This window comes from Heterocephalus glaber, unplaced genomic scaffold (assembly GCF_053883595.1).
Source record: "Heterocephalus glaber isolate CG9 unplaced genomic scaffold, H.glaber_assembly_v1.0 deba00001457, whole genome shotgun sequence".
Lineage (NCBI taxonomy): Eukaryota > Metazoa > Chordata > Mammalia > Rodentia > Bathyergidae > Heterocephalus > Heterocephalus glaber.
In genome coordinates this window covers 21,742,238-21,765,031 of record NW_028258305.1, presented here as the reverse complement: position 1 = coordinate 21,765,031, position 22,794 = coordinate 21,742,238, and the positions used below count along the sequence as shown (strand labels likewise).

The window sequence follows — 22,794 nt, the reverse complement described above, 5'->3', positions numbered from 1 at the left end:
ACTGTTTTGGCTTCAGCTTTCTGCTTCCTTGGGCTCCTGGAAGCTACACATATTAGATGGTTGGTTCTGGAGGCTGAAGACAGTGACTTACATAGCCCATGTCAGCCATGAAGGGGCTGCTCTATGTCACCTGAAAGCATCCAGGTCAAAGGATGGGCAGCTGGTTGCCATCAAATTTTTTTTTTTTTTTTTTTTTTTTTGGTACCAGGGATCAAACTCGGGACCTTGCACTTGTAAGGCAGGCGCTGGAACCACTGAGCTAAATCCCTGGCAATCACAATGTTCTTGACTGACCCACAAATCAGCAGACCTTCAGGCCTAGAGTCAGCCTGGGTCTGAAGCCAGCCAAGAGCCTCCAGATGTTGGCAAGTTATACTCCAATTGCTGCGGCAGGCTACTGTGTCTACCAGAAATGTAACTATAGCCCTTCCATCTCACCCTACTCCCATTGCCAAGGAGCCTGAGACCCACACTGAAGCCATGGCTCAGGGGCATGGGGCATCTGTTCTTTAGAATACTTACTGAAAAACTAGGCAAAAGCCGGGGTACTCTGGATTGAAAACAAGAAGTAACAGAACTTGTTGGAGGTGTTTTCAAATTATAGTGGCCCGGTCCTGGCCCTTCACGCTACAGGAGATTAGAAAAGAAAAAGTGTTTATTATTAACATTTGATGTATTTTAAGGCTTTATTTACCTTCCACAAATAAGTGCATGAGTCAGTGTGATCTGGTAGAAAAATCTACGGATCTGGGCTCGAAAGATCTTAAGGCGGCATGACGTTGGGGAAAATGGGAAAAAGGAGTAATGGTTGTTTTACCTGCAAACTAAGGACTGAAGAAGATGCAGTGACCTGTAAATGTCTCTCCCTTGTCCCTGCCAGGGTCCCTGACACCCACAAGCTCTCTCTCCACAGTCAGGCTCCTGCTGACTTCCACACTGTTACACTAACTTGCCTCCCTGAGCTGTTAGCTTCAGGAAACGCACTGTTTCATATACTTGTAATATCAATTATCTGAATCTGGAGATGTATTCAGTCATTCATGGAAAATAAGCACAATGCTATGAGATTAACACAAATGGATAAACAATTTTTAAAAAGACACTCCAATAGGAAAATTGGCAAAAGGCCATTCACAAAGAGAAAATACAAATGTCCAATGAGCAAACTGGGGGAAGAGAGGATTTTAATCTTATAACCAAATAAACTCAATTGAAAACAATGAGATACTTTTTTTTTTTTTTTTTTTGCAAGATGAGTTCTGGAAGATTATCAAAGGTTAAGAAAGAAAAGCGGAGGAGGGAGAGAGGGAGAAAGGAAGAAGGGCGGGGAGGGAAGGAAAGGGGAGGAAATAGAGGAAAGGAGGGGAAGAAACCCAAAGATTTAACAAGAAGTGTGGGGGGCTCCTATGTGGGGCTTACAGAAGTGTAAATTTGATCAGTACAAAACAGCTTAGAAAAATATGCCTCTCTGGAAGGGAGACAGAGAAAAGAGGTTGGCTAGTGGGTGCCGCAGGAATCCAGGGGTGAAGGCTGAGTCCTGAGCACAGATGCAACAGGAAAGTAAACACCCCAAACAGCACACTGGCTAATCCTGACATGCTAACTTTTTTTCTAGTAATTTGCTTTTCTTTTTCCATTTTCAAATAGCCAGTGGTTAACCCAGGAGTGGAACTGGGCACAATTCAGAATTGAGCCTTTCCACACAACACATTGGATCTGTCTCTAAATCATGCAGGAATTGTGGGCATTGAAAATAGATGGGGAAAAAAAAAATATGGCCAGGAGTTGATCATTATTAAGCAGGTACATGAGGATTCAACGTACCAGTCTGTCTAAATTGTATATATTTTAAAAGGTTTCACAATACAAAGTTTAAAATAATACTGATTATTTTGACCTAATCTCACTCCTTAGGCATTTACTATAAGAAACAACTGAGAATGTGTGTAACTGAGAACATGTACAAATATGAAGGCCTTCACTGTAACATTATTTCTAAAAGTGAAAAGTTGGAAACCAGCTAAATGGCCAATGACATGTGCCTGGTTAAATAAATGGATTTTTTTTTTGTCCAGCCATCTAATGTTGATAAATTTTTATAAGCACAAACGCTCTTCTCAAATATAGTAAGTGAAAAATGCAAGTTTAAAAATACATGCATAAAAAAACTTGGAATGAATTATCACAGAATGTGTTCAGACAGTACTTTTCTCCAGGTGGTGGCATGTTAAATTAAAAAAAAATTTTTTTTGCTCACCTACATTTTCTAATTTTTCTACAGTGAATGAGTGCTTGTAAAACATGAAAAGACATATTTAATATGAAAATAAGAGAATATGGAAACTGGGTAAAGAAAAAAAAGAATAAAAATAAGATAAAGTCAAAGTTAGAACAGAGATCCACACGAGGTAAGGTCCTGGTACAAGCTGCAGCTGTCCTAAATGGGCCCGGGGGATCTGGCGGGTCAGCACCCAACTGCAAACCCTCCTGGGGTCTCAGAACAAGCACCCCCACCCATTTGCTCTGGCCAGTGGCAGTGATGTAATTAGGGCTGCTGTTCTTGATTACTTCAAGCACAAGTCTGATCATCAAAGGCTGAATAACCTAATTTTACAACTCGTGGCAGAGATGAAAGCGGTAATGTTTCAGACTGGAGCATACATCAGACAGAGGTCACGTCTGGGACACAGCTTTCTGTTAGTGTCAACTTGGCATTTGCACTGAAGAAATGTGAACCCACGGGCATCTTGACAGGCACTGTCTGTGCAACCTCTGGCCATAGGGGTCCATCTCTACTCTTTTTATTTTATTTTATTTTATTTTTTGGTACCGGGGATTGAACTCAGGTCCTTGCGCTTATACAGCAGGCGACAAAACCACTGAGCTAAATCCCTGGCCCAACTTTTGGGTTTGTTTTTGTTTTTTTTTTTTTTGGTCCTGGGGATCAAACTCGGATCCTTGCGCTTGCGAGGCAGGCGACAGAACCACTGAGCTAAATCCCTGGCCCCTATAGGAGTCCATCTCTGCAGTGAGATGGGGAGCTGGGCTGAAGACAATGCACACAGACCCCACACCTCTGAAGCTATCTGCAGAAGGATTGGAAACACTGAGCCTCGCCTCTCTCCCCAAGCCTAATGTGGCTTTTTTGGTCCTGAGCTTCCAAGTCACAAGTCCCCTGGGAAACCCAGGTGAGAAGCCTGATGAATCACTAAACGTGTTCCCCGTGCCATTCAGCAACTGCCTGGCCTGCGCTTCGCCATCCGGATTACAAGCATCGAGACAGGAAAAGAAATGTCTGCCACACGTGACAGGTGCCGTCTTTAAGAGGAAACATTAGGGAAGCAGACACAGGCCCAAGTACATATTCCAAAGGCCACAGGAATGCTGTGGCAAAGCTGCGACTCTTCAAGTAAGACTGGTCACTCAAGGGCCTTGTGACAGCCAGAATCCCTGCTGCGGCCCTGCCTGGGGACAGCATAAGTGGGCAGATGGCTGGGGAGGGGGGGCTACCATTCCAGGCCTAGTCCGATGGGAGGGTGCTCAAAACAAGGACACTCGCACTGTGTCCTGCCTGAAGTTGAGATTTCTGCTCCCTTCAGTACCAGGGATCACTGAGTGCAATCCAGGGCCTTGGTCTTGTCATGTGTGATGTGTATGGGAAAGAGCCCCACGCCAGCACACCCCGCCTCTCACGATCCAACGCACCAATCACAAGCCTTAACCTTGTCAGGGAGGTGCTTTGGCAAGTCTGAGTTTCCCACTGCTGAATTAAGTACCATCAACACTGAATGCCAGGGAAGAATAGAATTGCCCCCTTCTCAGAGTCCCAGAACTTGAAGCCAAGGGAAACTGGAGGAAATCTTTTGTTGTTCCCACTCCTCCGCTTTGGAGCAGGATTCCAGCTTGAGCTTCCTAGCGGATGATGTCACCCTCTTCCCTTTGAAAAAGTGCTCTTTGATTGCTTTCTACTGGGGGCAACTTTAACCAACAGGAGCTGTGGCGATTACAGAGATAAAATCATATTTGGACCTCACCAGGAGTTTTACTGCCCAGGGAAGAACAAGGCAGAACCAAACAAAAAGCACAAAGCTTTAAGAATAAACAGTGTGTGGGACTGAGGGGCATGGGCTGGGCTAGACGCCTGGCTTGGAGATTCCCAGCCAGCCCTGGAGGATAAGGACTGTGCTGCACAGTGTGACTCCAGGGGGGCTACAGGCTGTTACCAAGGGCAGGGGATGTCGTCATGCTATAAAAAGCTCTGAACACAGGGAGCCCACTGCCTTTCTGGGTTGCTCCTGAGTCTGTCAAAATGAAGTTGACTCACTGATTTCAGCTCTGTAACATGAGAGGTCTCTGCTAAGCCCTGGCCTTCCCCACGGAACATACTAGTCCTCTGGGCTGGGGAAACAGATGGGCCAATCTGAGGATGAGTGCCACACTGGCAGGGGCAGCACAGCAGATGCCAGGTGTCTGGGAGGGGCTGTGTGAGAGCAGACGATGCAGTACCGAGCTGTGACGTGAATTGTGGCCCCACCCCCAAATTCATGAACCCTGTTTTTTGGTGGTTTTTTTGGTACCGGGGATCGAACTCCCGACCTTGCGCTTGTGTGAGGCAGGTGGCGGCACCACTGAGCTAAATCCCCGGCCCAACCCTATGAATTTTTATTGTGTCGAATTATATTGAATGCTGCATGGTACCCCCACTACAAAATTTTAATTCCTATGACTTTTAAATCTCTAGTATCTCTGAATGTGACCTTACTTGGAAATAGGTCGAGCAGATATAATTAGTTAAGGTGTGGGCATGAGGGTGGTATCCCTTTATGTATTTTTTTTTTTCAGTACTGGGAATCAAACTGAGGACCATGCACTTAGCAGGCACAGTGCCACTGAGCTAAATCCCTGGCTGCTGGTGTCCCTTTTATTAAAAGTAGGAAATCTGGACACAGACATGCACACAAGGGCAATATCCTGTAAAGACAAAGGGAGAGACCTATACCCTAAGGAATGCCAAAACATGCCCACAAAGCTCCACAAGCTAGGAGGGGAGCATGGAGCATGTCTTCTGCTGCATTCAGAAGAAACCATGGTGATGATATCCTAATGTGGGACTTCTGGCCTCCAGAACTGTGAGACAACACATTTCTGTTCTCCTGGGTACAACAAAGTGCCATTTGTGGCACTCGATTATAGCAGCTCTAGCAAACTAATATATACACGTTCAGCTCCTTTCTTCATGCAGTCAAGGCACAGTGTCCCTGGTAGTGAGCTGGAAGCTGGGAATACAGTGGCATATGACTGCCTCCAAATATCCATTCTTTTATTTCTCAGTATCAGAACAAGTTTTATTTTATTTATTTTTGGTACCAGGGATCAAACTCCAGACCTTGCGCTTGTGAGGCAGGCAGCGGCACCACTGAGCTAAATCCCCGGCCCAGAGAACAAGTTTTAACTAGGCACATGTAAAGATTCCATTTCCCAGCCTCCCCACCAGCCAGGTTTGGCCAGGTGACTAATTTCAGGCCCATGGGAGGAAAGCAAGAGGCCATGCGATTTCAAGGAGCATCCCTAGGGGAGGGCAGACAGTGCTTTTTCTCTGCCCCCCTTCCTGCCACTGTCGTCCCTAGGTCTTCTGCTCTCTGTCACCACAGGAACAGAAGCCATGGTCAGCTAAGCAGCACAATGGAATCTGATGCTGAGGACTCGTCATGCCCTAAAGTCCCACTACAAGGACTTTGGCAGGACAGAAATATCTCCGGTCCTGTTCATAATATTGTTATTTAGGACCTCTGTTATGGGCAGCAGAACTCAGTCCTGATGAGAGACATCATTCCTTAATTTCATGGGCTTATATTTTAGCATGGAAAATACATCTTCCGAAAAAGTATAATCACAAATGTGTAGAGGATCACACAAAGGGGGGGGACGGGCAGATGCAAGAGGAGAGTGACCTGGTTACAGGGGCTGGAGAAGCCCCTTGGGGGAACTACATCTGAGCTTAGACTGAAAGGGTAAACAGCCTGCAGGCACCAAGGCCTGGAGGACCAGCTGGTGCAGGAAGCAGTGGGAGGGGAGGCTAAGCAGCCAACTTGGGCAGGGCCCAGGAGAGGTGTGCTATTCAACTGAACCCTGCGGGGACACATTTGCTGCATTGCAAAAATAACATAAAAAGTAGTAACTGACTTGAGCTGATTTAATTAGTAGAAAAGACCAAAGAACAGATGATTAGTCACTGCTGGGATTGCTCAATCTGTATGCAAGTTAACAGTAGGAATTCTCTTCCATTCAACTTTTTGGATCGTCGATGGCCCAGGGGTTGAGGACCGCTGCTAGGTTGAAAGTGTCCAATCTCAGTAAAACAAAGCTTAATAGTCAAATCCACAAATATTCTCTGAAACCTGCTGTGTGAGAGGTATTTATGCCCAGGGGTTCTGGCAGACATTAAAAGCATTTGGGACAGGATCACAGACTTTGGGGTGCCTGCAGTCTAGTGTGGATAAGGACAAAAATTCAGTAAAAGTAACAATACAAGAAAGAACAGGGCCAGGGATTTAGCTCAGTGGTTCCGTTGCCCGCCTCAAAAGTGCAAGGTCCCAAGTTCAAACCCCGGTACCAAAAAACCCCCCCAAAAACAGCATAACAAACTATGGCTGAAAAGAATTGGATGTGTGAAGTGAGTGGTACAACCAGGAGAACTTATTGTGAGTTTCACAGTGGGACTGAAGGGGGCTTGATGGGGAGAAGCATCTAGAGCTATACCTGGAAGAAAGGCAGGAGGTCCGTGGATAGGGAGGAAGAATGTTGGAGACTAAACCACAGGCCAGCCAGGCAGAGACCATTGTTAGGCTGGGCTGAGGGACATCCATGCTAATGTCAATCATTACCACCAGTGTCTGGTTCCACACATTGTGCACACACAACTCAACACAGGATGAAAAATATATACATATATTTAGATGCTGTGTCTGTACTCAACATGTAGGCTTTTTTCCCTTGCCATTATTCCCTAAACAATATGGTATAATAACAATAGCATTTACACTGTATCATTGCAGTCTCGAGGGGCAACCTTACAGGGACACACAGCCGGGGACCCAACCAGTAACTCAGAAATGCTGCTGGTGCTCATGGGTCCACCCTGTTTCCTAGGGAACCCTGGAGTTAGGAGGCTGAGCCTTTGAAGGCTGAGGACCCAGCATACCCTGACTGCTGACCACTGAGCACCTGGCTACAACCCTGATGCTCACTCAGGGTTGGTGGCAGCAGAGGCCCTAGAGAAGGAAGGAATCCTGAAGGCCATCTTTCAATTTTTGTGCTCCTGGCACCTGGTGATTCCCTTTGTCTATGAGGGGAAAAGCACCCTCTTGTTTCTGCCAAGGAGCAGGTGTCTACTGTTTTACCTAGCAAGATCTGTTCCCTATTCTTCCCATAACTAAGCTCATTGGGTAGGATGGAGACTCTCCATTACATCTGTATAGATGGGCAACCACCCCGTCTGGTGGGAAGGTTTTCCTAAAGATTTAGATTCTAAGTGAAGCCAGAACTTTCTGTACTGTGATAGAGCCAAAACAAATTCTTTGATTTTTCTGAATCAAATAGAAACAGATCTTGGAGTTTAAAGAGTGCTAATCACTAAAGTGATTTCTACCTCTTCGTATCTTTTACTTATCACCCTGGTCTTCTTCAAGCAATAAATACATACTGATTACATGAGAATTCAAGACCTATATGAGCGATCTTATATACTTGCATGTCAAATATTCTATTATTCTTTAACTTGATGTAATCCTAATTTAAAATCTAAATGTTGGGGTCGGGGATTTAGCTCAGTGGTTTTGCCGCCTGCTGCGCAAGAGCAAGGACCCAAGTTCGATCTGGTACCAAAAAAAAAAAATCTAAGTGTCTCATAATTGCAAAGTTACCTGGGGGGCAGTATTAAACTAATTGATGGTGTGTGTGGTATTCAGTTATAGCAACAGAAAATGGACTAAGACGCCACCCACCTTTGTTTTTATTTTTTGCTTCAGCTAATTTGGGATGGATTTGTCACTTGCAATGGAAAAAAGTCCTATTTCATTCTTTGTTTTTTTCCCCTGTTCCCGGACAAGATGCTATTATAAGAAAGAGGCTCAGGAAATGCTGCACTCACAGCTGGACACTGAAGTGCTGCGATGCTGCTGAGGTAGCACCATTGGCAAGGTTGGATGGATGTTTTTGCTTTTCCTTTTTTTTTTTTTTTTTTTTCCTGGTACCGGGGATCAAACTCAGCACCTTGTGCTTGCAAGGCAGCTGCAGTGCCACTGAGCTAAATCCCCAGCCCCTGGATGTTTTTTAAGAAGAAAAATTGCGAGGGTAGATTATCTTTTTCTTAAAAGCCTTTGTATACAGGTAACTATATGTGAAATGTTGTGTTTTCTAAAAATGTTGCCTCTTAAGTGAAACTCAGTTTGAGGATGTTAAGGCTGGGATCTACTTTGATCATCTTAACTTCCAGATTCCATTCAAGAAATTAATTTTCTGCTTTATTCAATCATGATTATTTTTCTGCTCCCCACAGAATTTCAAACTGTCAGTTCAGCCTTTATTTAAATGCACAAACAGCCAGACTGATTTAGCATTCTTTCCTACTGCTAGGGGTAATACAGTGTATGCCACAGGTCTGACAGCTGCTCTGAGGAGGGCTCTTTCCATGAAATGTGACCCAAACAGACCCATCACATAACGATCATGTGTATCTGGACAGACTCTTTCCTCCTTTTTAAATATTTTCCTTATTTGTAGGCCTGTCAGGTTTTAAGAAATACAGAAACAACTTGAAATATTTCTGACCTCAAATAAGAGAAACTCATGATTGTTTGACATTGTAAGATTTGTTTCCACTGTCAAGAAAGGGGGGTGTGTGTGTATTACAACTTATGAGAAATGGTAACTGTAAAGAATCTGCTTAACAAATCACCGAAGAGTCCAAACATCATACTATGAACAATTGAGTCCCTACAAGGGAGTGGTAAGAAGGACTATTTTTTTTTTTTTTTTTTTTTTTTGTACCGGGGATTGAACTCCGGTCCTTGCGCTTGCTCAGCAGGCAGCGAAACTACTGAGCTAAATCCCAGCCCAGAAGGACTATTTTAATTTAAGTAACAGAATGTTTTCCCGTTGACTATTTAGATGGCTCTCTTCAAATACTATTTTTTGGCTTTGAAAATTATATTTTGAAAAATTATAAAGACAGTGCAGGAGAAAGCAAATACACATCCTTAGTCACAGAACTTCAGCTTAACCAATAAAAGCATTTTGGTGCATTTCATATCTCCCTCTCTCCATATATATATATATATATATATATATATATATATATATCTCAATCCTAATATATGTATTAGTTTACATCTTGCAATTTTTCTCCAAAAAGGTTTGGGGAACTATTTTATAAATTTTACAATAATTATTTAAATGGCTGCAAAATAGTCCTTTGATTGGAAGTGTAATATTCTTTAAAGATTATTTCCCTTTGGTTGGATATTAAATTGTTACTATCATTATCTTGCTATTATAAAAATTCCCTGATATCTTTGTACAGATGAATTTAAGATTATTACTTTAGAAGGGTTTTCTCAAAGTGGAATTAGTGAGCTAAAAGGTATAAACCGTTTTTATAGTGCAACACATACTGCTAAACTTATTTCAAGGGGTTATACAGATGTATACTCCCACTGGCAATAGATAAGGGAAGCACTGAGTTGCTATAGACCATGTTCCAACCAGATATTGGAGAAAAAGATTTGGAAAAATCTTCCTCACTCCACTAAAGCTGTCAGCCTTCGATGTTCAAAGAAGTTGTGCATAATTCTGATATCCTTAATGCCCACATTTTAAAATACATTCAGAAGAGAATAGTCTTGCAATTTTTTTGGTAGATCCAGGAGACTTATTTAAAAAATAAACCCAGTTAAAAGGGAGAAGAAACCACAAACAACCAATTTTGCCTTTCAATTCTCTTCGGTGAGAATGACTAGGACTTGTTTGTTTGGAAACGGCTTGGTGGAAGTGACCCACACCTTTGCTCTTGGGATATGTGGGGTTTGATCTTTGTCAAAGAGCTAAAGATGAACAGTAGGAGCTTTCAACACAAATTTTTCCTTTACTTAGAGTAGAATACTGTATGTCCTCTGGCATTGCTGCACACACACACACAAATACTCTCACTATCTTTCCTGTGGACAAAAAATATGCTGATCCATTATCATTTTTTCTTTAAAAATATTTTATTTTATCCCATCCCCCCATCAATCATTTTTTTCAACAATAACAAATAGCTAATAGTATACAACTCTACATTGGTAATTTGAAGGTTAAAATTCATTTTCCAACTAGATAAATTCCTTACTGATTGCTTCTCCTGAGAGCCACCTATGCTTTGGGGATAAACTATAACTCACCAACCAAACCCCTGACAGAGCAAGAAGTCTGCAAAGTTTGTTTCTGCTTTGTCCTAAAACGGGAGAATGGCTCCTCCACACTGAGAGGACTCTGGGCACACAATAGAGGATTTTCAAGCTCAAAGTTAAGGTAAAAACTAAACTCACTACTAAAACTCAGACTGCTGGCCTACACTGAGTCATTTTTGAGAAGAGATTGTAATCAATAGCTGATTAACCAACTGCCATGTGCTTCTCCACAGATGACAGGAAGAAAAGAAGAGAGACACTCACATGTATCTTTTATAACTGGCCTGGCTCTTGTAATGGATCTCAAGGTACACGGCGCGTATCTATCTACAGACCTGTACTGTATTGCACCAGATATACAGGTCAGATTTCCAACGATTGCAGGTTTCACATATATAACCAAGGAGGCAGCCTCCCACAAGTCAACAGGGCTCAAATGACACCGTTAGTCTACCATGCAGCCAAATAAAAAACACACTTCAGAAGAATTAGAGAGTTAAGCTTTTTAAAAGTCAAAATTAAAAATTAGAAGGAAATTGAGTATCATGTCTGTAGAGCAAATTTTTCTAAAGGAGAGAGAAATAAAGGGAAAGATACATAGATTTCATTCAGTCAGCACATCTTTTGATATAAAGAGCTGGATATTGATGAATAAGTTCAGGCATACTCTTTCTGTCATGAAAGTGATGACAAACTCTACCTAATCTGATGACATAAACTTTTGTACATTTAACTTCCTATATAAATCAAAAAAGGTAAAAGGCAAAATCCCAAAAAACTTCAGCAAGTATAAATGTTAATATCTCTTTACTATAGAGTTTATTCAAACCAAAAACAATAACAAAAGAATTCTAAAATTCCACCTAATAAGCAAAGACTATGACCAGGAAGTGTGTAGAGGATCACAAGTAACTGGTTAACAAATAACTAGAGTGTGGGCTTTCTGCTCAAACACATTAAGTTAAAATAATGAGATACCTTTTTTGTTTACTATCAAATTAATAACACCTTCTTAAAATAACAAATTATACAGGGGCCAGGGATTTAGCTTAGTGGTGCCGCCGCCTGCCTCGCAATCGCAAGGTCCTGAGTTTGATCCCCGGTACCATAATAATTATACAGATCTAGAGAAATTATACTCTATTCATTGCTGATGCAATATGTATCAAGGACTGATAAGTGCTGTTTGTGATGATGCATAAAACATGATTTCTTAATTTAGAGGATTTCACGTATTGAGCCTTATCAGCATTCGTTTTTTCATTTGATTGAGTACTAATGTTCCTGCAAAACAAAGTTGTGTATATAAGCAAAAGTTGTTATAACACAAAATAATTCTCCAGTGAACTGACCATTTATCCTATTCAAATATCTCTCCCAGCTTAACCTTGCATCCAGCATTGCAGGTTAGTGTCTTTGTGAGTTTTTCTCCTTCACATTGTTTGTTTGAGACAGGGTCTCACTTTGTAGCCCAGGCTGGCCTTGTACACACAGTGATCCTCCTGCCTTGGCCTCTCAAGTGAAAGTGATGGAGAAGTACCTAAGTCACAAAAGAAGCCTTTGATTGGCCCATGAGAACCGATTATACATTAGTTAACAATCAAGAGAAGTTAGACAAGAATTGTGACACTTCAAATAAGAAACTGAGTAGGGTGGTACACATCTGTAATCTCAGCACTTTGGGAAGCTTGAGGCAGGATCACAAGTTCAACCCCTGTCTGGGAAACTTAGCAACCTGGCAAGACCTTGACTGAAAATAAAAAATCTTAAAAGATTCTGAATCCAATCCTGAATACAAAAAGTTAAAATATTAAGAGATACCCTTTAGAAAAAAATTTGAAATTTCATTGGTTTTCCTGTTCTGTGATTTCATTTGAATATCAAATGTAAAAGATGTTACCATATTATCATGTTGTCAGAAGAAATACTAAAATCACAATGTTTTTAAATCAGAGTTTGTATATAGTTGCAGTTATGAGATAAAGTCACAATTCTTTTCGTTTAACTTTTTAGCATAAAATTGAAATCCAACTTTGACTACCTTAACATTCTGATCTCATTTAAATAGGTTCACATGAATAGGTCTTGTGGTCAACTTATGCCTGGCCAATGAACATTCCTGTGTATATGGGATAATTGAAGGCAGGATTAATCATGAACAGGAGAATGATAGCACCTGTGATGTCATGCCCGTAATTTCAGCTACTCAGGGTAGGGGATGAGGCAAGAGAAGCATAAATTCCAGGCCATTCTGGGCAACTTAGAAAGATCCTGTATCAAATTAAAAACTGAAAAGGGTGGGGGATGTAGCTCAGTGGTAGAGTGCTTGCCTAGCATGTGCAAGGCCTGGGCTCAATTCCCAGTACTCCCCAAAGGAAATTTTTTAAAATGAGAAGAATCCAGGAGAATTATTGAATAAATTATGATACAACAATTCAATTATTTACCCACTGAAAAAGTTTAAAAAGATTTTTAGAACCAGGCATGGTGGTGCACATCTGTAATCCCGGCACTATGGAGGCCGATGCAGGATGATTGCACTGAGTTCAAGGCCAGCCTGGGCTACATAGCAAGATGCTATCTCAGAAAAACCCCAAAAATAATAAAATCAATTTTTACTAACATGAAAGTGAGAGATGCCAAGTGAAAAAGGATATAAAATTATAGTGTACCTATGCTCACAGCTATGTTAAATTGCAGAAAGAAAGGAGAAAATTAACATTGGTTATCTATGAATAATGAGAATTTTTTTTTTTTTTTTTTTGGTACCAAGGATTGAACTCAGGTTCTTCTGCTTGTGAGACAGGCAGCGGAACCACTGAGCTAAATCCCCAGCTCTAGAAACTTTAATAGCACAACATTTATTGGTACATTTTAGGCATAGATAATGACACTCATCATGGGGAACTAAAAACTTTTTAAATGTTTTTTTAAATTTTTATTTATTTTTGGTTATTTTGGTTCAATTCCCAGTACAAAAGAAGAGAAAAGGGCCAGGGATTTAGCTCAGTGGTTCTGCTGCCTGCCTCACAAGTGCAAGGACATGAGTTCGATCCCCGGTACCAAAAAAGAAAAGAGAAAGGGAGGGGGGGAAGGGAGAAAAGGAAAGGAGAAAAAGGGTGAAAAATAGAAATCTGGTCTCACTCTTAATTTTATTCCCTAAGACAACTTTTTTCTTAGTGTGTATGATGTGCAGTGCAGAATGGTGAACATAGAATTTCACCAAAATATCAATTTACTGATTCATTCATACAACTAGCATTCTTAGAAATATCTTTTAAATTTGTCTCTTTAGAGAATCTCAAACAACTCTTTTGAACTCTTAGTTATTTTTCTGGCAGTTAGCTTATTACTAAACAGTATATATTATTTCCTAATTTATGTTTTTAGAATAAATAATATAGCTCTCTTGCTCTACCCATCACCTGTATCCACTCAGAATATCAAGCAATCAAGTTTTGCTAATTAAGTATTATTCTTCATAGAGCCAAGTTTTATAATAGGATTTGTTTTCTTGTATAGCCCTTTGTTTTGTCTGGAGTTAATGCCTTCGTTTTTCATTTGCATATTGTGCTATGCTTTTTTTTGGAGACAAGGTCTCACTATGTAGCTCAGGCTGGCCTTGAACTCAGTGCAATCCTCCTGCCTCCAGCCGCCTGAGTGCTGGGATTACAGGTATGTGATACCATGCTCTGCAATATTTTCTTACTTTTTTCCCTTTGACATGCCAGTTCTTTGAGTCCTGTTTTCCTTAGACACTCGAGTTCTCTACTTTCTCAGTGTGATTGATTTCTTTCTCAGCCTGTTGCACAGTTGTCAGTTTTTTCATTACTCTTCCAGATGGATCCACTTTCTCCTGGATTCCATGCTTCCCTCTTTCTGGAGTTAGTCCCTTATTTGCTATATTTTATCATGCATAGCATCTTTTTAAAAGATATTTGGGAGGTAATTTTTAATGCAAGTTTGAAAATGTTTAAATTTTTTCACAATTAATAGTTTGGCTGAACATAGAATCCTAGGTTAAAATAATTTTTCCTTTCTCTTCTCTGGATACTAATTGTATTTCTTTTTAAATCTTCCCCTTCTATTCACGGAATTCTGTTCTCACCAGGCTTCCATCCTCTGTCTGTTTTTCTCCATCTCTTGTTCATGAGAGGTTTTCTTCATGCATCTAAGGAAACCATTCAGCCTAGTGGAGGCTCTGGATATATGGCTGAGGTAACTGAATGATAACCCAGTGTTTTTGCTGCGGCAACACTTTTGCTTCCGGGGAACAAAACTCCACCAATCTTTCCACCCTAACCCGGGGACTTGTGCATGCTCAGCAAGTACTCTAGAGCTGAGCTACACTCCTAGTTCTTTTCACTTTTTGAGATATAGGAACTCACTGTTGCCCACACTGGCCTTGAATTCTGGGCTGAAGCCACCATCCTGCCTCAACCTTCCAAGTTACTGGGACCACAGTCATGAACCACTGTACCAGCTCTACCAATCTTGTGCCCTAGGGGTAAATTTTCAGTGGCTAGCTCCGCATGTGAGAAGAGGGATGCGGTGCCTCCAGGTCATTCTCTGTATACAATTATAATTAATTCCCAGGTTTTGAACCCTAACCCTCATCTTGCCTCCCAAGTTCCCAGCCTCCCCATAGTTCTACAGGACAAATAGGTGCAACATCAGCCTTTTGCCTTTGGCCCCAGTTCAGCTCCCTGTGGTTATCTGATCCTGCTGGCTCCCTGGGCAGGATAGCTGAGCGCCTGGTTCTGAGGTTCACTGTGGACTGGGTCTAAGCCCTGACTCTACTGCTTACTGTGTGACCTCAGGCAACTTCCATTTCCTGACCTACCAGATTAAGTTGCTAAGTAAAAACCACCTCGATGTGGTGTGGGGATTATGACTATGCCGTCACTGAGCTGTTCCTGGCATCGGGAAATGCTCGATAAATGGTAGTCAGAGTCATTGCCAAGGCTCTCAAGGCTGATTTATGAAGTTTCTTCCAGTGCTAAGCATCCTTGACAGTTCTATGCCTGCAATGTTAATTTCTAGAATAATTAGACTGAATGATAAAATCAAGCAAATGAGTTTCTCAGGCAAATGCTGCCTGGCACATCCCAGTAGCCCATGTAAGGATGGATGCATTTATTGCGAGAAGAGTTGAAGCAAGTTCTAGCAGTGAGCATCGCTTCCTCGCCACGGTTACCCCAAAGGCCATCATGCCCCACAGCAGGGATCAAAAGAGTTAGTCTGTGTTGTACAATCTTATGGATCAGAACCAAACTCACAAGCCTGCTTTGGGGATTCACGTTTAGAGCAGACATAAATTGCAGCCTTGGGCTAATTCTTTGCCTTAGAACATTTTCCATGAAAATATTCTTTTCCTTTAAAAAAATGTTTGAAGGACAGGGTGTTCCAAATCAGTGAATCGCTTTTAGCTATAAAATGGAATGAATGAGGTGATATCGGTGAAAATGGCAAAAGACCTCAACAAAACAAAACAAACAATTTCACGAAAAGCAACGAGAACATGGTCAAAAGCATCAGTATTGGAATCAACTGGTTCCTGCTGTTTCACACACCAGGCTGCTTGTCCTACAGGATGCTGGCCTGAACTGAAAGGACAATTTTAATTGAGTTGCTCTCTTTTTGGGGGGGGGGGGGAACCCAAGTTCGATCCCTGCTACCAAAAAAAACAACCATGTATTTCAAAGAAAATACAATGTCACCCAGTGCAGGGGAACCTGGGGTCTCCACTGCTCCCAAAGCCAATGGAACACAGGCATTTATCTCTCTTCCTCTCAAATAACCTCTGACACTCACCTACACACACAGGCAGAAAGAGCCAGGAGAAGAGACCATAGCCCACAGAGATGATGACACGTTGGGAAGCTATGAAGTGGTATCAAGGAACTACCTGCCTTAGCAGGGTAGAGAAAACATGCCCAAGTGCCTAGGGAGGGCTTGTCCCTGAGAAGTGGGTTGATTGGCTCTGCAGAACCCAAGATAGGAAGCTCAGGCATTTGGAGGAGAGGGGCTGTCAGCAGGAAGTCTGGGGGAACATTTTCACCCCTGGTCCTGCCCCACCTGAGCCCCTTCCCATTCGAGATGGTCTTCTGGGGAGAGGGCAGCACAGTCCTGGACTGGAGCCTGAGGCACAGTGAGGACAGGGGCCTTTACTGCATGATGGAATCTGGTGAGCTTCTCCGCACTGACGGAGACCGCCCCCCCTCCTTCCCTCTCTAGGCCCCCACAATGCTGGTGACCAGCCTATATCCCAGGGAAGGCTGACTTGTCTTTCTGAGGCAACTGACCTGTCCTAGAGAAAAGATGTTCACAGGCCACTAAGGGAAAAGCAGTCCTCACCCAGCTATTTAACCGTGAAGCTCACCTGCAGAGAATCCCCACCTGTATTCTTGTGTGGCTGCTGCAGCAAATGACTATAAACATGGTGGCTTAAAACAACAGAAACATACTCTCTTCTGGTCCTGAAGCCTGAAGTTGGAAATCAGTTTACCAGGCTGAAATCAAGGCATCAGCGGGCCAAGCTTGCACTGGAAGCTTTTGGGAAGAATCTGTTCTTGCCCTTTGCAGCTGCTGCTGGCTTCCCCCTCCAAGTCATTCTTATAAGGACACTTGTGACTGCACTGTGATCCTACCTGGTAATCCAGAATAATTTCCCTATCTCAAAGTTCTTAACTGAATCATATCTACAAAGTCTCCGCCAGATAAGGGCACATTCATAGGTCTCAGGGTCCACAGCTCCCATAGGCCCCTAGGATATGGACACGCTTTTTGCTTACCCTACTATACCTCCACCCATATCAGGAGGGAGAGCTTTCAAATCAGGCTTTTACTTTCTCACACTGAAATGTTCATGAGATCAAACATTGCTTCCATCCTTAACAGATATCTGAATTTCTCATTTTATGAATTGTCCATTCATGGCCTTTATCTGTTTTATTTTTATTTTGCTGTTTTTCCTATTAAGAGAATTTTATCAATAAGGTCAGTGACACTTTTTTTTTTTGCAGTGTTGGGGTTAAGTTCTACAATTGAGATATCCCCACTAGCTACCTGCTGTTTGTTGAAAATACTTTTCCTAATTTGCATTTGCCTTATTTATTTTGTTTACAAGTTTGTATTTTGAGACACAAAAAATTTAAATCTTCTGTAATCAAATTTCCTTTGAAATTTCATTCACTGCTGTTATTTCAGAAAGTCTGCCTTACCCTAAAATTAGACATATACTCATATATTTTCTCCTGGTTTTATGATTTCTAAAGTACCTAATTCTATAATCAATATGGAACTTATAATGTGTGTTACAAAGCAAGAATCTAACATTTTTTTCCAACTTAATCAGTTGTCTAGCATCAGCTCAATTGTCCCTCCCTTTCCCTACTACCTTGTCAAATGTCCTGACCAGCATAAACTCTTGAATACTCTAGGATGTGTTTCTGAGCCCTGTTCAGTTATCTTAATTCCTGTCAGATATTTACTGTATCATTGGTTAAGATTCCAAGATTGTTATTACAAATAGAGTCCCTCAAACCACCACAAAATAATTTTACATTTTCTTATTCTTCCAGATTATATCATTATTATTATTTTTTTTTTTCTTTTTGGTACCAGGGATCGAACTCAGCTCCTTGCACTTGTGAGGCAGGTGGCGGAACCACTGAGCTAAATCCCCAGCCCCATTATTCATTTTTGATGCCTATTCATTTAGCTACTAATCTAGAAGAGTTTTTTTTATCATAACTCATGTACATGCATTTGGAAATATTTAAAAACAGAAAAACTTCCACATTTTGAAAGAAAAACTAGAGATACTTTCCCTTTTTGTTAACACAACAATCCATTGAATATCTCTGCTGATTTTATTAGCTAATTCAACAAACACTATGTACCAGCCACATTCTAGGTGCTGGGAACACAGAACAAAAAGATAAAAGCCCTTGCCTTTGTGAAGTGTACATTCCGCCAGAGAAGACAGATAAAAACAGAATAGGTAAATTGTAAAATGTAGTGTATCAGACAGTTAAGGATGCTACAGGGGAAAATGAATGCAAAGAGGGAGCCTGGGAATTCTGAGTTAGGCGAGTAGGAAAGATCTAAGAAGAAAGCCGAGGAGCCTGATTTCTAGGCCTCCTCCTTGCCCAAGGCTGCCTTTAATCCTGAGCTTTCGCTAGAAGTATTTAAAATAACAACATTAACAATAGCAGCCCCTGTGGCTGAGCTCCTGCTCTGGGCCAGAGTCAAGGCGGGCTGCTGCTGCAAACACTGCCAACCCTCCTGAAGGTCCTGCCTCAGGGACATGAAGCTAATTGCCTTGCCACGTGTTCCCAAAACCTTCCTCGGTGTGGATCCCTTGAGAGTTGGTTCTGTGCCCCCACCCGTGCCCCAGCTTTCATTTCACCCCTTGGAAACCAACCTCTGGGTCAAAGAAGGAGCTGCTGCCAAGTCTGAAGGGAGGGAATCTTCTGAGGCCCATGTTCTACCAAGAAATTTCCAAGAGGATGGTGAAGTAATGTCCCAGGACCACAAAGCATCAAGCTAGAAAGCATCCCGTTTACCTTGCAGGAGGAAGACAGACTGTACCAGGAGGTTTATCCCCAAAAGGCAAAAAAAAAAAAGCAACAGGTGTATTTGACCTTACTGAGAATTTACAGTTCCCTTGAGAAGGTGGGGTCCTTAACAAACTAAGCAAGCCACAAGTAAAGCAGTTATTGACTCTAAGAAAATGGCAAGTTCAAGAAACTTAATTGCAATATACTATAAGGCTGAATTGAGAGCAAAATTAAAATATATCAAGCACATATACTGAGATAGAGTGTGATGTAACTAGTGAGGGATAGGGGAAGGGTTTTATGTGGTGGAGATTTGAGAACTACAGGCTCATATTCCATACTCAGGACTAATGCTTAAACTAATGCTTTTTTTTAAAAAAAATTAATTAAATGGTAGTGGTATAATGCTGTTATTTGGCAATATAGATGAAAACACCAGAGAACTGGCTAAACTTGTTGCAAGTTATGCCCTCAAGGAAATGGATTATGGGGGTGGTGAGGAACAGAGGCTGCTGTGCTGTGATTTATGGCACCAAATGGTGTTTAACCACGGACTGGTATTGTTTTGGTGAGAAGAAAAATATTTTAGAAAGCATGTTTGATCATGTTTTTTAGCCTGATGGCCAGACACTGACATTGCACAAGGAAGATCTTTTTTAAAAAGTAATTTTTTACATTAATAAATAGAAATTGTAATACATGTATCATGTATACATTGTGGAATGACTAAATCAAGTTAATTAACATTTGCATTTACTTCACATATCTTGACTTTCAATAGTACAGTTATTAATATCATGTTGTACAGGAAATTTCTTGACAAAGTTGAGACATTTTCTTCTATAAGGTGACACAAATAGGTTTACATGAAAATTCCCAGTGTATCTTCAGATATACTTTAAGTATATCTTAAATCAGGTGTAATGGGCAAAATGTTAGTATATCAAAAGGAATCAGTATATATTGTAACCATCAAATTCATCATGAGTTAACAGTCTACACTTACAGGAATGAAATAGGTGGTTGGGAATCTTTGAACTGCAGAACGAAATATGAAGTTCCTAAAATATTTTTTAAAAATGATTTTTCTAAATATATTTTTTAAAGATCTGTTAATTTGCTTCCTCTTGTTACATATTTAAAACACTAATCTAGATATGAGATGCCAAAATAAGGTTTAAACACTGTAAATACTGGTTTGTAAGTAAGTACGTAAATAGGGAGGCCTAAGTGAGATGATTAAAAGTAACTTTTTTTTTTTTTTTTTTTTGTGGTACTGGGAATGGAACCCAGGATGCTAGGCAAGTGCTCTACCACTGAGCTACACCTCTAGCCCTTTTGATTTTTTATTTTGAGACAGGGTCTCACTAAGCTGCCCAGGGGGACATCAAACTTGTAATCCTTCTGCCTCAGTCTCTCAAGTAGCTGGGATTACAGGCCTGTGCCACTGTGCGTGGGTAAAAGTAACTTAACTAATAAGTACTTAATTACCTGGAAGGGCACTTGGGAACTGGTTTAGGAAGAACCTCATACTGCCCCGGGGAAAGCCGAAGTGACTACAGAGAAGCACACGGACAAAACAATAGATTAGTACAGGTCATAAACACACTGTGTTATCTGTCATTCATAATCCTTTAAGGCCATGCAACATTACTGTACATCATTTATTTTCTACTTTAATAGTGAGAAATGTACACTTTAAAAGGTGAAGGTTCCGAACCGTCAACGTGTATTAATGTTTTTTATTTTTTTGAGTAGCAGAGATTGAACTCGGGACCTTGCGCTTGAGAGGCAGGCACCAGAACTACTGAGCTAAATCCTCAACCCAATGTGTATTAATTTTTCATGGTAAATTTTGTAGAAAATATGCCTCAAATGTTGCATGGGAAAGTGCTAATTGATCCCCCCCCCCCCCCAGTTCTGGGGATTGAATCCAGAGGCTTCACACTGAGCTACATCCTGATCCCTTTTTAAACTTTTTAAAATTTTGAAACAAGGTCTGGCTAAATTGCTAGATCACCTAGGCTGGGTGGGCACCAACTTGTGATACTCCTGTCTCAGCCTCCCAGAGTGCTGGAATTACAGGCATTTGCTACCACACCCAGAAAATGGATTATATTTTGAATTTGCTAGATTCAACAAATCAGTTCCACTCTTTGTGACTTAGTGCTGGTGGTGGGGAATACAGTGGAGGAGAGACATGATCAGCGGTCCCTGACCAGACCAAGTGAAGGCACACGAGAAACAACCCCAACAGAAAACACGAGTCAGTGCTGAAACAAAGTAAAAATAAAGGAAGTCGTGCGAGCCAAGGACAATAAAGATGACAAGATGTGAGGAAGGCATTCAAGAAGGGAGGACTTCCAGAGGGCAGCCAGGGAGGGTGTTCCAAAACGGGAGAGCTTTCCAGAGACAGTGTCTGTGCCCTAGGGAAACCTGCTGCACACTCCCTGGGGGCTCCCTGCCCCTGGGAAGGCTGCTTCCTGCAGGGAGCCAGCTTCCTCCATTTCCCGGTATTTGTCATAGGTGAGACCTTAGGAAACAATACTCCATCTTTATCCGTCACCTGGAGGTTCGGCTTTACCCAGCCGCCATGTTAGTACAGTATAGTGTATAGTATACCCAACCCATGTTAGTATACAATTTTGACCACAGAGGCAGCTTTTCGCGGAGCACCAATGACAGTACAAACTTTATGATGACATGTACACACTGTCCTGATGCACCTGTGCCCGGTTAATTGCCCACTCGACACAAACACCGAGGAAACCAAGGTATTTTCGTATCATACCAAAGAAGTACAGAAACATCCAGAGCGCTTTTGTGGGAGCAGCGATATCCTGTTTCTTGATTTTGATGATGGTTCACGGACGTTGCTTTCCATTCACTTTAAAGCGTGTTTATATGCTCCTCACTCCCTCTCCTCCTCTCTCTGTCCCACTCCCTCATTCTTTTTTTCCTCTCTCACCCACACACAAGAAAAAAAAACCTGAAAACGGGGAGCTTTAAGGCAGCTGTTTATCCATCTACATTTAGTGATTCACATAAGATTTTTTCAACAAAGCTCTCATAGGAAACCTGCTAGTCTGGACAGAACACTGCACCTGCAGCATCCATATCTGTCCTGCTGTACTTGGCACTGCCCATTTTTGCCATCTAACATGACTGAGAGGAGGCTGACTTTTTCCATAAAGTCTTGAGTAGGCAGCCATTTGTGAAGAGACTGCCCGTCTGGGCATCACTAAACTTGTTGTACACGGTGTGGGTGGCTGTGTTGTTCTTGGGTCATAGGTTTGCCACCCCTGTCTTAGAAGGTAAAGAGAAAATGGAGATGATGTAGGGTTTGGTCAATGTGTTGGTTATTCTGGGTCTTTTGCTTCTTCACAATCAGCATCTTGATAGCCACAAATTAACTTGCTGAGATTTGTACTGGGATTAGACTGAATCTAAAGATCAAGTTGGGAAAAAAATACATCTTGACAATATGACAATACTTATCTTGCTGTTTATGAACATGGAAATATGGAAAATCTCTCCCTTAGTTTTCTGATTTCCTTCATACCGAGTTTTGTGGTTTTCCTCATACAGATCTTTATATTTTGTTAGATTTATGTCTAAGTATTTCACTTTTGGGGAATGCTAATGGAAACATCATTGTGTGTAACTCCTCTAGCAATATTTTATTTCATAATGCAAATAATCCTGTCATCATGAACTTTGACATATGTACAGTTTGAGAAGGGAGAGAAGTAGATTCATTTCATCTAAACTCACAATGTTTA

At 41.5% G+C, this 22,794-nt stretch overlaps 1 protein-coding gene across 1 annotated transcript in view; it reads right to left on the bottom strand.

The window, feature by feature from the left end:
• Positions 1–22,794, bottom strand: part of Stpg4 (sperm-tail PG-rich repeat containing 4) — a 40,064-nt gene that overhangs the window by 5,538 nt on the left and 11,732 nt on the right. Inside the window, exons 4-6 of the mRNA XM_087216257.1 lie at positions 20,504–20,567; positions 20,019–20,073; positions 523–627 (exon numbers count right to left, since the gene is read on the bottom strand). Coding sequence (XP_087072383.1) covers positions 523–627; positions 20,019–20,073; positions 20,504–20,567 — 224 coding nt within the window. The remainder of the gene's footprint in view (positions 1–522; positions 628–20,018; positions 20,074–20,503; positions 20,568–22,794) is intronic.